At 42.8% G+C, this 14,533-nt stretch overlaps 1 protein-coding gene across 2 annotated transcripts in view; it reads right to left on the reverse strand.

Moving 5' to 3' along the window:
* The window catches only part of HYDIN (HYDIN, axonemal central pair apparatus protein), a 533,466-nt gene that overhangs the window by 462,092 nt on the left and 56,841 nt on the right, over window positions 1–14,533 (reverse strand). For both annotated transcript variants that reach the window (XM_019505831.1, XM_019505830.1), the window contains exons 5-6: window positions 13,541–13,740; window positions 1,980–2,104 (exon numbers count right to left, since the gene is read on the reverse strand). In XM_019505831.1, the coding sequence (XP_019361376.1) occupies window positions 1,980–2,104; window positions 13,541–13,740 (325 nt within the window). The remainder of the gene's footprint in view (window positions 1–1,979; window positions 2,105–13,540; window positions 13,741–14,533) is intronic.

Consider the following 14,533-nt stretch of genomic DNA (forward strand, 5'->3'; position numbering starts at 1 on the left):
CATGATCAGAGGTCAGGAAAACAGATCTTACGATGACAGGCTGAGAGCTATAGGGCTCTTTAGCCTGGAAAAGCGCAGGCTCAGGAGTGATCCGATGGCCACCTATAAGTTTATCAGGGGTGACCACCAGGATCTGGGGGAACATTTGTTCACCAGAGCACCCCAAGGGATGACGAGGTCGAATGGTTATAAAGTCCTGCAAGACCGTTTCAGGTTGAACATAAGGAAGAGTTTCTTTACTGTCCAAGCCCCCAAGGTCTGGAACAGCCTGCCACTGAAGGTGGTTCAAGCACCTACATTGAACACCTTCAAGAGCAAATTGGATGCTTATCTTGCTGGGATCCTATGACCCCAGCTGACTTCCTGCCCTTCGGGCAGGGGGCTGGACTCAATGATCTTCCAAGGTCCCTTCCAGCCCTAATGTCTATGAAATCTATGAAATCTTGGTAGAAATCAGGTGTTACTGCTCTTGAAATCATAAATATTACATGCAAAAGTGGCATGAAGTAAGGCTTCATGGCCCTGCAATCTCTCTTAAAATATAAAGGCATTTTTAGCATTAGCATTTTGGGTACACCAAGATATAAGCCCCTCTCTACATTTCCCTAGAAACCCACTCCCAAACTCAGCTGGCTTTGGTTCACACCAGTGGAAGGTATGGCCCTTTGCATCTTATCCTTTCATTAAGCAAGCAATGAAAATGGCAAACACACATATATGAGGCACTTGCATGGCTTTCCATCTGGAATTGTGATTGCTTTTCTTTTGAAGGACATCACCAGAAGAAGAGTTTCCCAGAATGAGGCTACACACTTCTCAGCAAGTATACTAGCAGCTGTGTAATATTAAGTAAAGGTATTAAGACTAGAAAGTAGGTTTTGAGACTGATTCTTACAACTGACATCATGTTTACTTCTAACCTTGGCTTCTTATTCATGTTGACACCACATTTTGAACCTGATTCTGTGAGATGATGAGCATCATCCTGTAAGGTGATGATGCAGAGTATTCAGCCCTCAACTCTGGCCTACTTCAACCTACTACTTTTGGTATGAGGGGCATGTGGTGGATGACATGAGGAAGGTAAATGCAACAGAAAAGGTTAAGAGAAAGGGTAGGTTTTCATATTCAAGAAATCCATTCCAGTAAGCCTTTAGTCTGAGGCTGCCCAACTTTCAGCAGGGGCTATACCAGTGTGGGCCATGCCCACCCTGGGCCACAAACAACCTGGGTGCACCTCTGAGACATACCCCACACCACTATTCTCAACCACACATCCAGATGGTTCTTTCTCCTCCTCTTACCACAGTAGCATATTGCACCATATGCAGAGGCTCCCCCTGCTGCTGCACTGCATGCCATAATCCCCCTTGCACAGTGCCACGTGTGTATGCACCAAGGCCCCTTCTTCAGCTCCCTAAGCTGTGGAATGCATTGCCTTGGCTTGCCATGCCCAGGGGCCAGGGCAGAAAAAAGCTAGAGAAGGGAACTGGAGCCTGGAGACTTTAGCTATTGCTATCACTGGAATGATGGAGGGGGGGAGTGGTGGCTGGGTGGGAGCCCAGGGGCCACCAGTTGGACAGTCCTACTTTAGTCATTGGTTAGATTCAAGTTTGCTTCTGTTTAAATAACTCTGACAAGATAAAGTTACATTTAGATCTTGGTATGGCCACTGAGGGGAAACTTTAGGAGGAGGAGGACTAAAGTACCACCAAGGAAGCTCTGTGATGGACAAGGACCCCATCGTGGCAGACACCAAAGAAATACATATTTGTCCAGATCCTTCAGCTGTCCATTTTCAGACCATCAAATGTTTGGAGTTTTAAAAGACAGTATTTTTTAAAAGCAAGTTTCATGTTATTTTGGATATTTACTGAACTGCTAGGACACACGCTTCTAGCCTGACCTCTCTTTTTTCTAACAATATTTTGTTTTTCTACTACATGGAGCACTTGTACAGGTCACAGCACAGCACTTACCTGTGTCATAGTTCACGATCAGGTCCTTGGAGTGGTTACCTATTTTCTGAGGCTGAAACTCCACCATTAGCTGCATGGTTTCCCCTATCCCTAGAGTCCCAATGGAGGGTTCCACAGAGAAAGGGCTGCAGCAACAAAACAGACACATCAAGACTAAATTAGAAACACCCTTTTGTAGGTAACAAACACATGTTCTAAGTTCCAGGCCTGGTTCTGCTCACTTACACCTATGTACATTAAGACTAACTCTGCCGTAATCAGAGTAGTTAAATCAGGGCATATATGATCCGAATCAGATCCAATGACCCCAACTTTCTGATAAAAACACGGATATCAAATGAGTCTTGAAATTGGCCTATACATCAGATTTATTCCTTCTCTGCTATTCCTTTATACATTTCTATTTATAGGGAATGATTCTGTGACTATTCGGTTTCTAGAGTGGTTCTGGAACCAAGTTCACAAACCCAGTTCTGTTAGTTACTGTAAGCAGGAAGTTAGTAAACATAATTGCAGAATTGCTTTTGAAGAACACAATGATCATAACAGCACTTAGCATTAGAAACAACACTCTGAATGAGAAGTTGTTGACTTTTTTTCACCTGATGTTTCAGTCTATAAATATTTCTGCAAAAAGAAATTATCATTAATTATTTGCTAAGTGCTAACAAGTTCTGTGGCATGCAAAAGACAGAAATATCAAGATACTCCATATTTCCATTTTTTCATGATAAAAAATGTCCTTTTATATGTAAAAAGGGTTGTATTTTATTGGTATATCAGTGACAGTTGTTTCTAGGAAGCAATGGAGCAATCAGAAAGACTCTGAATCAATGCAAATGAAAATTATAGTTAGTGTGGTGCCCTGATATGTAAATACACTACACAAGAAAAAGGAGTACCTCATTTATAGCCTGAACAATTAAGATGCTAAGCAACTGAAGTGCAATGAACAGGAGCATTTCACTATAAGTGAATTTAATAGAGATTTTCTATTTAAGCTCAAATTATACAGGTTATAATTCTGGATAGCAGGACTCTGGAACACTTAGTAATAGAGTTCATAAAAAATGCTTGCCATGTTTAAGAAAAGTACCCACACTGGTTTTAAGTTCTTTGCAATGTGTTAGAAGTCATTGTGAGAATGTATCAGTGCCCCTGGAATCTGATAGAAAATGTTGATTGGAGCGGGATACAGCAAGGGATTCCTGGCTGACTGAATGGAAAGATCAATATTTGTATGTCTTGCAGTAGCTTCCTAAACAGATCATGTGACATGCATATCTGGGCAATAGCAGTTTGGCTTAAGAGATGTTACGCAGCACCCACTGGAAAGTAGGGCTGTGCAAAGCTTCAGTCACTGATTAGATTCAGCAGAGATTTGATCGGATTCGGTGGCCAAATCTCCAAATCCAAATTGAATTAGAGGACCCTTTAATCTCTCCGAATTGAATTGGAACCCTCCAAATCAATTTGGAAAGATTTGGTAATTCAGACACAGAAAAAACATTTAAAGCTGTGCCTACATACCTCTAGGTAGCAAGCAGCTTGTGAATGCTGCAATGCTGGGGTGGATGGAGTGTCCCCCAGAAGCACTTCCAGTCTGCTTCTGGATCCACCAGGGAGTGTGCAGGCCCCCTCCCTCCCCCCGTGCTCCCCTGGCTTGGTAACTAGTGCCTTCTGGGTCTGGGCAGGGGCACCTGGGGTCCCCCAACAGCCAATTGCTGAGCCAAGGGGGTGGGGCCCCCAGCTTGCTTCCCAGTAGACCCGAAAGTGAATCAGAAGTATTTCTGGGTTTGCTGCCAAGCATGTTGGGGGTGGAATGCTCCTGTGGGATGCTCCATGCGCCCCAGCACCACAGCATTTGCAAGCTGTTCTGAAAAAACATTTAAAGCTGTGTCTGTGTCCGAATCAGCATCGAATCTTCAGATTCAGGTTCAGCTGAATTGAATTTTTGACCTGGAGGGATGTGGGCAGTGGGGTCCCCCAGGGCTTGGTCCTCAGGCCCACACTGTTCAACATCTTCATCAGTGACTTGGACAAGGGGGTAAAAAGTACCTTGTTCAAATTTGCCAATGACACCAAGATGTGGGGGGAAGTGGGCATGTTAGAAGGAAGGAATAGGCTACAACTGGACCTAGACAGGTTACAGGGGTGGGTGGATGAGAATAGGATGGGATTCAACACTGACAAGTGCAAGGTACTGCACCTGGGGAGGAAGAACCAGCACCTTACCTACAGGCCGGGGAACTCCCTTCCCTTCAGTGCAGAGGCAGAAAAGGATCTCGGAGTCAGCATTGATGCCAAGATGAATATGGGCAGGCAGTGTGGGGATGCCGTCAGGAAGGCCAACTGTACCTTGTCATGCATCCACAGATGCATCTCAAGCAGGTCCAAGGAGGTGATAACTCCCCCTCTATGCGGCACTGGTCAGGCCGCAGTTGGAGTACTGCATCCAGTTCTGGGCGCCGCACGTCAGGAGGGATGTGGACAACATGGAGAGGGTCCAGAGGAGGGCCACTTGCATGACCAGGGGGCAGCAGGGCAGGCCCTACGAGGAGAGGCTAAGGGACCTGAACCTGTTCAGCCTCCACAAGAGAAGGCTGAGGGGGGATCTAGTGGCCTGTTACAACCTAGCCAGGGGGGACCAGCAGGCAATTGGGGGAGTCCCTGTTCCCCTAAGCACTACCAGGAGTGACTAGAAATAATGGTCACAAGCTGGCAGAGGGTAAATTCAGACTAGACATCAGGAGGCGCTACTTCACTGTCAGGGCGGCTAGGATCTGGAACCCACTTCCAAGTGAAGTGGTGCTGGCTCCTACCCTGGGGGTCTTTAAGACTCGGCTTGACAATTACCTTGCTGGGGTCGTTTGACCCCAGTACTCTTTCCTGCCATGGCATGGGGTCGGACTTGATGATCTGCTCAGGTCCTTTCTGACCCTACTAACTCTGAAACTATGAATTGGGGACAGTGATCTGAATCAACGAATCTGAATCCAAATTGAATAGGGCCCATTTTGCGCACCTCTACTGGAAAGCCAAAGTTTTCATTTGTTTCTTTACAAAGCTTAGCTTGTGGTTAAATAATCACCCTAAAGAACACAGTCTGTCTTATGGTATTGTGTTTCTGAAATGCGGTCCACATATAAAAATAATGAGAACAACTGGGTCATGCACAAGCTGAGCTTTATTCATATGAGCACTATGAAAGCCAATGAAATTGCTCAAGTTTTTGCTCATTAAGGATATGTTACTGCAATTAGGAGCCTGACCCTGTTCCCATTACCATCAGTGACAGCTTTGCTGCTGACTTTAATGGGAAAAAGATTGGGCCCAAAGTGATTACATGAAGGTTCTTAGATCTGTTTGTTTTGGGAAAGCAGCACTGGGCACTATGGCCCTCAATATCTGTAGACTTTGATTGCTATGTGGTGTAATTCACCTGCATTCTGCTTGCCAAGCTTGGAGCTCTGTAAATAACTACTGCCAGTTAAGTCTGTCTGCAGTTCCCCAATAATCATCCTTTAATGTGATGGAAGTAGTTGAATACCAGTGATTAGGCCTCGGTTAAAATACAGGTTTGCTCTTCCCTAAGCCAAAGGCAGACAAGTAATTTCACTGACGCTGAGCTGTGAAAGCCAGAAAGTATCAAATTGCATGAATTAATTGGTCCCATACAGCTAAAAGGAAAAAAAAATCCTCTCTCAAGGGTATGCAGTTTACCTCAACTGCCAAAAGCATTCAGATCGCTTACTCTGTCCCTATTAATGGTGTGGACCTGATATGGAAAGGCTGAGCTTATTATAGTATTCCTGATAGTTTCCCCCACATCTCAATAACTGCATGCCTTGAAGGTAGTCTGACATGTGTCACAGGGTTACTCGATCAAAGGAAAGGAGTGTTTCCTCCCCTTTTTACAAAAAACAAAAAAAAGTTTTCAGAAAGGTGATCCTGATTTCAGTCCACTAACAACTCCCACCTTTTTATGCTAGAGACTACAACACATTTACTGCTTTTCTATTTGGTTTGGTGATACTCCTTGCAGTTTTAGGTTAGCCATTAGGAGATATTTATGAGGGGACCAATCTTCATTATCAAATTCTTCTTTGTGGTATGGTAGAGGTTCCAACCAAGATCACAGTGCTAGATTCTGTATAGACATGCAAATGAGAGATAATCTGCAACCTAAAGAGTATACAATCTAAAAAGACAAGGCAAACAAAAGGAACTGGAAGTACAGAGAGGAAAAGTGACTTTCCCAAGTCCACAAAGCAGATCAGTAGCAGAGGCAGGAGTAGAATCCATTTGTTTTATATCCCCTATGCCCTACCTACTAGACTCTTCTTTCTACTTCCCCTTTCTTCTGGGAGCTTGAGGACATTACCTCTGACTGGACTCCCTAGGGCTGGGGAATGGAAGGCCTATATCCCTAGACTTAAGTCAGCTCACAAGGGAAATAAACTAAATAATGGCACAGACTATGGATAGACAATTGCAGCAGGGAATGTATTTCAATGGCTAAATGAAAATGAAAAATCCACCAGCATGAGGTGAAACTGCCAGACTAAACTTTGACCTTTAGTTCATTAATTGTGCTGGTTCCAGATCTGTTCTTTTAAGTAATCATCAGGACCCTAAACAGAGAAAACATGCAGCATAGGTTTCCTTCTTAACATACTTTTCTTACATCTGGTTTACTTAAATCCTCCCTTACTACTGGTTCTTACATATTTGGCTCTCTGGTTTGTTCATAAAATTCCATTTGTGATCTGTTATCTCCATCTTGCCTGCCAAAGTTTCAAAGCCTGTACTGAGTCAGTAGTAAGCATACATTTGGATCTTCAGCTTGAGTAAATGAACCTGGCCCTAGTAGCTTTAATCGAACTGCACTGATTTATTCCAGCTGAGAATCTAGCCCACTGTTTCTACACTAGAAGGAGATCCATATGGAATTTATCTGTTTTGTTGTGATGCCAAACCCCAAAAATCACTGTCACAAACTTGGAATTGTGACTGACAAAAGTGAATGGAATTGGCAACTTCAAATTAATTTATTGAGGCCTTTACTCTAAATCATCAGTATCTGTCCAATTATAAGATGTATGTATGTATAAGAGCTCCAATATCTTTCATCAACTGCCTCTTCTTTGCCTTTTCCCCTTCCAAACACATCTTTCTCCTTTTCCTTCTTCTAGCCTGTTCAATATAACATTTTAGTTTGACAAAAACAGTTTTCAGCCAGTCTAGATTTCATAAAGAAGACTCTTGGGAAAGGTTCAGTCTTACAAAAACCTACTAGTAACCAAATGTCTTCCAGACTTCCATTAAAATCCTAAAACGTAATTTAATCCAAGCAGACACATTCATTTTAATATTGATAATGCTAGAGACAAGACGCTATCCCTGTTAATTATATCTCTTTGTTTGAAACAACAGAACACCCAGGACTCCAGAACTCTGAAAGAGAATCCTGTGCCCGGTGGGAATCTCTAACATTTTCAGCTTCTGCCTTTCCAATCTCTGTATCTGGCCTCAGCTTCTAAGTGTTCTTCTACATCTTAAGCCTCAACGAAATTGAGCAATAACCCTGAAAGATCCTTGCACAACATGACATCTCTAACAGTCTCTACAGCTCTCTCAAGCACTCTGCGCTCCATACTATGTTAGGGACACAAGCACTGCAGAGAGACTTCTGAGATTAAACTAAAAGAAGTTCTGAGCTGATCATTCTTACCAAGAAAATAATCCTTATTCATGCTTTGAAATTACCATTGTTGAAGAAGATCAAGCTTTCACTTTCTCCATTTCCTTGTTACCCTTGGTATCAGCCTGATTCTGGTAGACATCTTTTCAATTGGCTTGGCCAACAGACAATTTCAACTCTTATGTAATGTCAGCAACTTCACTGGATTCACAGTCAGAAGGAATCTGACCCTCAGTGTCTTTCTACCATTTGGGATGAGAACTAGTCACCCTGAATGTCTCCTTTTCAGAATTATGTCAGTGATTGGCAGATCTCACCCAGATCTTCATGCTGCCACATGTTTGAGGAAAAAGAGGAACTGACACTCAGGGCAACAACACTTCCCCAGTCAAACTCTGCATGCAGTGCAGGCCATACACTGCAAAGGTGAGAGGAGTCAGTTCTCCAAGGACAGTTCTACATCCTTAGCCATCTATATCCTCCAACTGTTTCATGGACCTGGAGACTGGAGACAGGGACAAGAGCAGCAGGAAAGAGAAGGAGGGAGCATTAAATGGTATATGAAGGGGCGAGAGAGAGTTTCTGGGACTGCAGTTGCAATAAGTCAAGAGTACAGTGTAGCACTGACAATCCTGTCTGCACTATAGTTTGCTTAACTTCTACAAGTTCCACTGTGAAGTTCTACCAATGAACTGTTCTTTTATACTGAACTCCTTTCCCCTAAAATGTGGTACAGCACAATGTGTATAATGTCGAAGGCAGAGGTTAGGTTAAAAATGGCAGCTCTGCATTGAGATTTCCTCCCAGCCAACGTTTTCAACTCAAAATTCCTGGTATCTAACATTTATCTTGCTGAATGTCACAGAGAAGAAACTCATTAGCTTGCCTTGAACAATGAGAAAAAGAGCAACAGATGAAGCCATGACAGCTTTCTATCTTTGTATTACTGTTATTTATTATTACAATATGAAGATAAAAGATGGACTGGCAGGCGCAGACGAGAAGAGGCACAATGAGACAATGCTGGACAATGTGATGGGCAGTGTTTTTAGTTTAATAGCAGCCGAATTGTTTCCAAGGTTTTTGCAGGTATCATGGCAAAGGAGTGTTCAGGGGAGGGGAGAGTCAATGTAAAATCTTCACAGATGTTTAAAGGAAGACCTTCCCAAGCATGGCAGGTATTATGGAACAAAGCAGGAAATGTCCGTATGAAAATAAGACTAGTGAGCAACAGAGGCTGGCATTATGGACAACCTCAAATGAACTGACCTCTTGTAGTAGGCTGCATGTCTCAGGGGCTGCAATCCAGCTGCAGGCAGGGAAAAGATGATTGCAGGCCTGCCTGAGAGAATTGGGCCAGCTGATGGGGATAATGAGTTGGCCCAGAGGAAGTTAACAGCTCCCAGGGAAGGCTATAAGGCTAGGGGTGGCAGAGGTGGCAGGGGCAGCAGCAGCATTATTATTATTATTATTGAGCCAACGTACTTTCTCAGGGTCAGGTCTGGGAAAAGACTGAAGGGTATGAGTTAACCATTTTTTGTTTATGTACTGTGTGTTTGGTGATTTGATGGTTTATATTGTCTACTGTGGGGGCAAGTTCACTGTGTTATATGAACAGCCAGCCTGCTACACCTCTGTATACTAAATGAGAGGGGAAAGGTGGGGAAGGGATAGTTTGTGAAGGACCTTGAAAGTAACAGGTGGTTGATACCACAAAGAGAGGAGGCTAGTGGAAGGATGCAGTCAAAGCAGCAGGTTAGCAAGTTATATTTGTAGTAGCTTTCTTGATAGGTACAAGCAGGGCAATACTGCATTTTGTCAGTCTGAGTAAGTGATATTGTGTTAATCAAGACATGAGATGAAAAGCATTTTGGCTGTGTGGATAAACAGGAAAGACAATAACTTGGAGATGTTAAGCAGAAGGATTAAGCACATTTAAAGACATAGCTTGGATGATATTTCTAGATCTTTACAAATAACTTGAATTCTATTCCACCTCACTAATTCCCCAATTAATAATATATAACTATACTTATGAATACAACAACTTAAAAAAAATCTGAGGACATGCAAGACATGATCTTTATGGCTTTGAGTCAAAAGTCCATTCTTATTTTGCAAAGCATTTCATAGTTTCATAGTTGGTAGGGTCGGAAGGGACCTGAGCAGATCATCAAGTCCGACCCCCTGCCATGCCAGGAAAGAGTACTGCGGTCAAATGACCCCAGCCAGGTGTTCATCCAGCCTCCTCTTAAAGACTCCCAGGGTAGGAGCCAGCACCACTTCTCTTGGAAGTTGGTTCCAGATCCTAGCCGACCTGATAGTGAAGTAGCGCCTCCTGATGTCTAGTCTGAATTTACCCTCTGCCAGCTTGTGACCGTTATTTCTAGTCACTCCTGGTAGTGCTCGGGGGGGGAACAGGAACTCCCTCAGTGCCTGTTGGTCCCCCCTTACTAGTTCGTAAACGGCCACTAGATCCCCCCTCAGCCTTCTCTTGTGGAGACCGAACAAGTTCAGGTCCCTTAGCCTCTCCTCGTAGGGCCTGCCCTGCTGACTCCTGATCATGCGAGTGTTTAAGCTTGAATCTAAATTTAAGCAGGTATTTCAAGGCTTTGTTGAATACGGATGAATTGATGTTCTCAAATGCATTCCTAAAGTCAGATCTGCACTAGAATGCCTTGTGATCCCTTCCCCTTGTTGTGCATCTCATCTTATATTTACATTTTAAGCCTTTCAGGATGGGAACATGACTCTCATTTATCTATGAAGCTCCTGACACTATTCTGAGTGTTCTATGATCATAATTAATCACTATCACCATCAAGCTAATACTGGTCACATAGAAGAATTAGTGGCACATTAAACCAAATCCCCATCACCTGCATTGCTAATAATACTGAAGTCTCTGCTGTACCCTGTACTTCAGGGAAATTAATTCCCCTAATGTGAACAGAAAAATGGCCTGTCTCTTGTGAAGATCTGTGCACACATTTATTCACAGAAAATTGCCAGATAAGGATCTATTAATTGATGGAGTGGCATATTGGCCTGACTGTCAAGGCCAGTTATCAGTTTGGTTTGAAGGCCAGTTTTGTTCTGCCTTGATTCTTATTCATTCTGTGCTCATGACCACAGTATCTGAACACTTTCCACTGCTGTAGTGAACACCATAGTCAATATCTGCTCCATATTGTGACATTTATAAAACATCTAACTCTATTCCACACCCATTTACCCCTCCTTAAATATATATGCATGTATATATGGGTACACATCAATAGAACTAAATTTCTCTAAGTTCTCACTGCAGAGTTCTTTTTGACATTTCACATAATCCTTTTTGTCACTTAAAAAATGTGCCCTGCTGCAGAAGCAGGGATGGAAGAACATCTAAATATTTAAAAGAAGTCTGAAAGGAAGTGGAGCCCCTCTTCTTATTAATTAAAATAAAATTTTACTTGTACTCAAAGATGTAAATGATCTGTTTGAAGTTCCAATCTGGTTTGGGAAAAGTCATAATGACATGCAAGAGATGATAGACTCCCTTCAACTCCATGACTACAAGGGAAATATATCACGTTTTCATCTTTGCACCTGATCAATATGCTTATTCATAGCATTCTTCTGGGTTTTTCTTGTGGTTTGAGGTTATAAATTATTTTCTAATAAATAAAAATTCTGTACTTCAACATCAGGATAGAAATAACTGATTGCTGAAATAATAATGATCATTAAATACATATTTATTGAGGTTTAAGATGTATGTGACAAACACACAGTGAACCTGTTAGAGGAGTTATTAAGCACATTTAAAGATATTAGGTATTGAGGGCTCCTATAGATATGCAGGGAGCTGGCTCCAATGTGCTGGAAATTCAGCACATCAGAGCACTTGATTAATGTGCTCCAGCAGCCTCCTGTATTGTGTGCATCAGCATCCACATATTGAAAAATGGTGGCGGAGTGCTTTGAACTAAAGCTTGTTCAGTGAGCTTTAGTTCAAAATGCCCTGCCACCATTTTTCAGTGTGGCAGATGCTGATACACGTAACATTTGGATGCTTTTAATTAGTGCAGCTCACTAATTAAAGCGTCCCACCACACCTCCTGGAGCACATGTAAAAATGCCCATAGTTAGCATTTATTTAACCTATGAAACTTAAGTCTGGAGGACCACAGGCAGAAAAGGTCTCTGACTCGAGCCCATTCCACAAAAAATTCATAATGGGAAGAGGACTTGGGTCCCTTTCTTCTGTATCCTCCCCAGGCATCCCTGGTTCTTCATGGCCAATTCACAGAATGCCCTGGTTTGTTCACTCTTCTGTTCTATACTGTGGTGTCCAGATGTTTTACTTTAGAGCTATCTAACTTCAAAACTATTACTCCAAGACTTGACTTTGGATCAGTAAAGACAAGACATGAAATCCAACTCTAGAGTCATTCCTTTGAGAGAAATTTGACAAGCTCTCCCAAATTACCCAGTTTCACTGGCATTTCCAGCCAGTCAGTCTGATCTTGAGGAAGGCCAGATATTCAAACAAAACAGACAGAACCTGAGAAATCTGTGCTAGAAAGAAAGCCCTTCATTTGGCACTGGGGAGGATATAGATTATTTAAATGAGGCATAAAAGTAGTACAAAAAAGGCAAAGGTTTCTTTTAAGCTCACGTTTCCTGTGTTTGTGCGTTGAGGAAATGGAGACAGAGAGGTTAGAGACTTGACCAAGTTCATATAAAGAATTCCAGCTAAATTCTAGACTCCTACTCTCATGTGTAAACTTCCAGATGACATTTTTGTCAACTGCTTATAAGCTGTTTTAATTTGTTTCACCCATATGCATAATCCAAGGCACTACTGTGCACTTATTTGGAACTCCAATTCAGGAAAGCACTAAAATGTGCTTCACATGCTAAAGTCTATTCCTATTCAGCAAATCACTGATGCACATATCTCAGTCCCAATTTAAGCATATGCTTAAGTGTTTCTCTGAATCGGTGTAATGTGAGGTGATGGGAGTTAGCGCTAGTTACCTGACACAACAACCACTTGGAGCAAGAGGACATGGTAGAACTTCACAGCTACATGACATTTATGGCTTCCCGGGGTTCAGCATGTGTTTGGCAACCGCAAAACCCTGCCATCTGGGGCGTGTGCATACCCCACAACATGTAGTATGCATGCCAGCCCACTAGCAGATAGCTCTAGCACTCTTCTGAAGACTGAAGGGGCTGTGCCTTTGTGTTTAAGCTTCTGGGAAGCAGGTCTCCACTATCACCAGCTGCACTGAGATTTTGCTAACTTGTTCCTTTTAATTAATTCTATTATGAAATTAAATAGTTAAATAGTTAGGTGGGTGTTCCCCCAGCTCACTGCATCATTTCTTAATGGTGCATATAAACCTTACGAACCATGTGTCAAAGAAAGTTCCCATCGTGGATTCTCTCTCTCTAATGAGCAGGAGACATCCTTTCTGCCTATCAGAGTACAGTAAGTTTTGTTCCTTTCAAGCCAACAGGATTTTTGGCTGGTGTTTCTGTGAGGTACACACAATCCCATGCTATAAAACTCTATGACATACAATGGACAATGGATAAAAAGTTCCCTTGAAAGTAAAAAACACAGTAAATTACCTTAAAAACCGAAGGTAGACATGGTTCTTTGGGTGAATCTGATATCTTTTATTAGACCAACTTAAATTGTTGGGGGAAAAAAATTTTAAGCAAGCTTTTCGGTTTAAACCTGCACCCCTTTAAAAACTGAATGCACCCCAAGATTGCTCTACTTCTTTTGTTGTCTAGCATGAACTGCACCTTTAGCAAGTGAGAAGGTGTAATACAGGAAGTGCACACAAACTCTTACCTCTGGGTGGTGATCTGGTAGCGAGCTTCTCTATTGCCAATGTTGCGAACCAGCAGAGTTTTCTGAGTGCTGTACTTGACAGGGCAAGTAGAGAAGTTCAACTGGTCAGGAAAGTCCAGTATTCCTCGGGCACCTATAGCTCGAATTGGTATGAAAAACTTTTCTCTTTCAGTGATGCAGGTTAGTTGGTGGAAGTAATCCTATGGGAAAATCAACTCAGCATCAGTTAAACTCATATATCATTCCCATAACAGAAGAGTCTCAAGGGATGTGACTGTTTTCACAGACAAAAAACTCCGTTACAAAAAGTGAACATTAGGTTACAGGCCCTGACTTTCAAATGTTGCTTCATTTTTTTAAAAAAGATTTTTTTATAGGATAGTCTTCTTGAACTGGAGACAAGAAGGGCTTCCAATATTATACATGGGGTACTTGATTACAATTGGATCTGGTGTTCTCTGTCAAGCCAGCTTCATTACTGTAACCTCCCTATGTGAGACGACAGGCCCTCAGAACACAATGCACTGACCCCAGAAGTTTTGTCATGTCTAGCACTTGAGCCTAGAGCTAGTGGTTGGGCCTGCTGAGATTCAGAATCCAGAGTTTTCAGCTTTGTTGGGTTTTTTTTGTTGAAGGCCTGTAGAAGAACTGGGTTTTAAGGAGAAGCAGATAATAAGAGTCCAGGTTAGGAGGGATTAACGACTAATAGGGAGCCGACAGACTTGCAGTTCCCTGCTTTAACTCATGGCGCTTCGCAAGATTCCCCCCAACCCAACAGACTTTCACTGTTGTGTCTGGGGGGTGGGAGATCGAGCTCCAGTTTGGGGCAGCTGTGTGTCTGCAACTGCTCCCCTAGCCCTACTCCCCCACTCGTCAGCACCCCCCCAGCCCTGATGCTATCTTCAGAATGGGAGAAGGGAGGGGAGGGAATTCAGTCTGGGATTTGCCCACCCTGTGCTGGAGGGTGGGGTGGGTGGATTGGAGCCCTCCCAC

The sequence above is a fragment of the Gavialis gangeticus genome, unplaced genomic scaffold (assembly GCF_001723915.1).
Source record: "Gavialis gangeticus isolate Ggan-Ray unplaced genomic scaffold, GavGan_comp1, whole genome shotgun sequence".
In the NCBI taxonomy this organism is placed as follows: domain Eukaryota; kingdom Metazoa; phylum Chordata; order Crocodylia; family Gavialidae; genus Gavialis; species Gavialis gangeticus.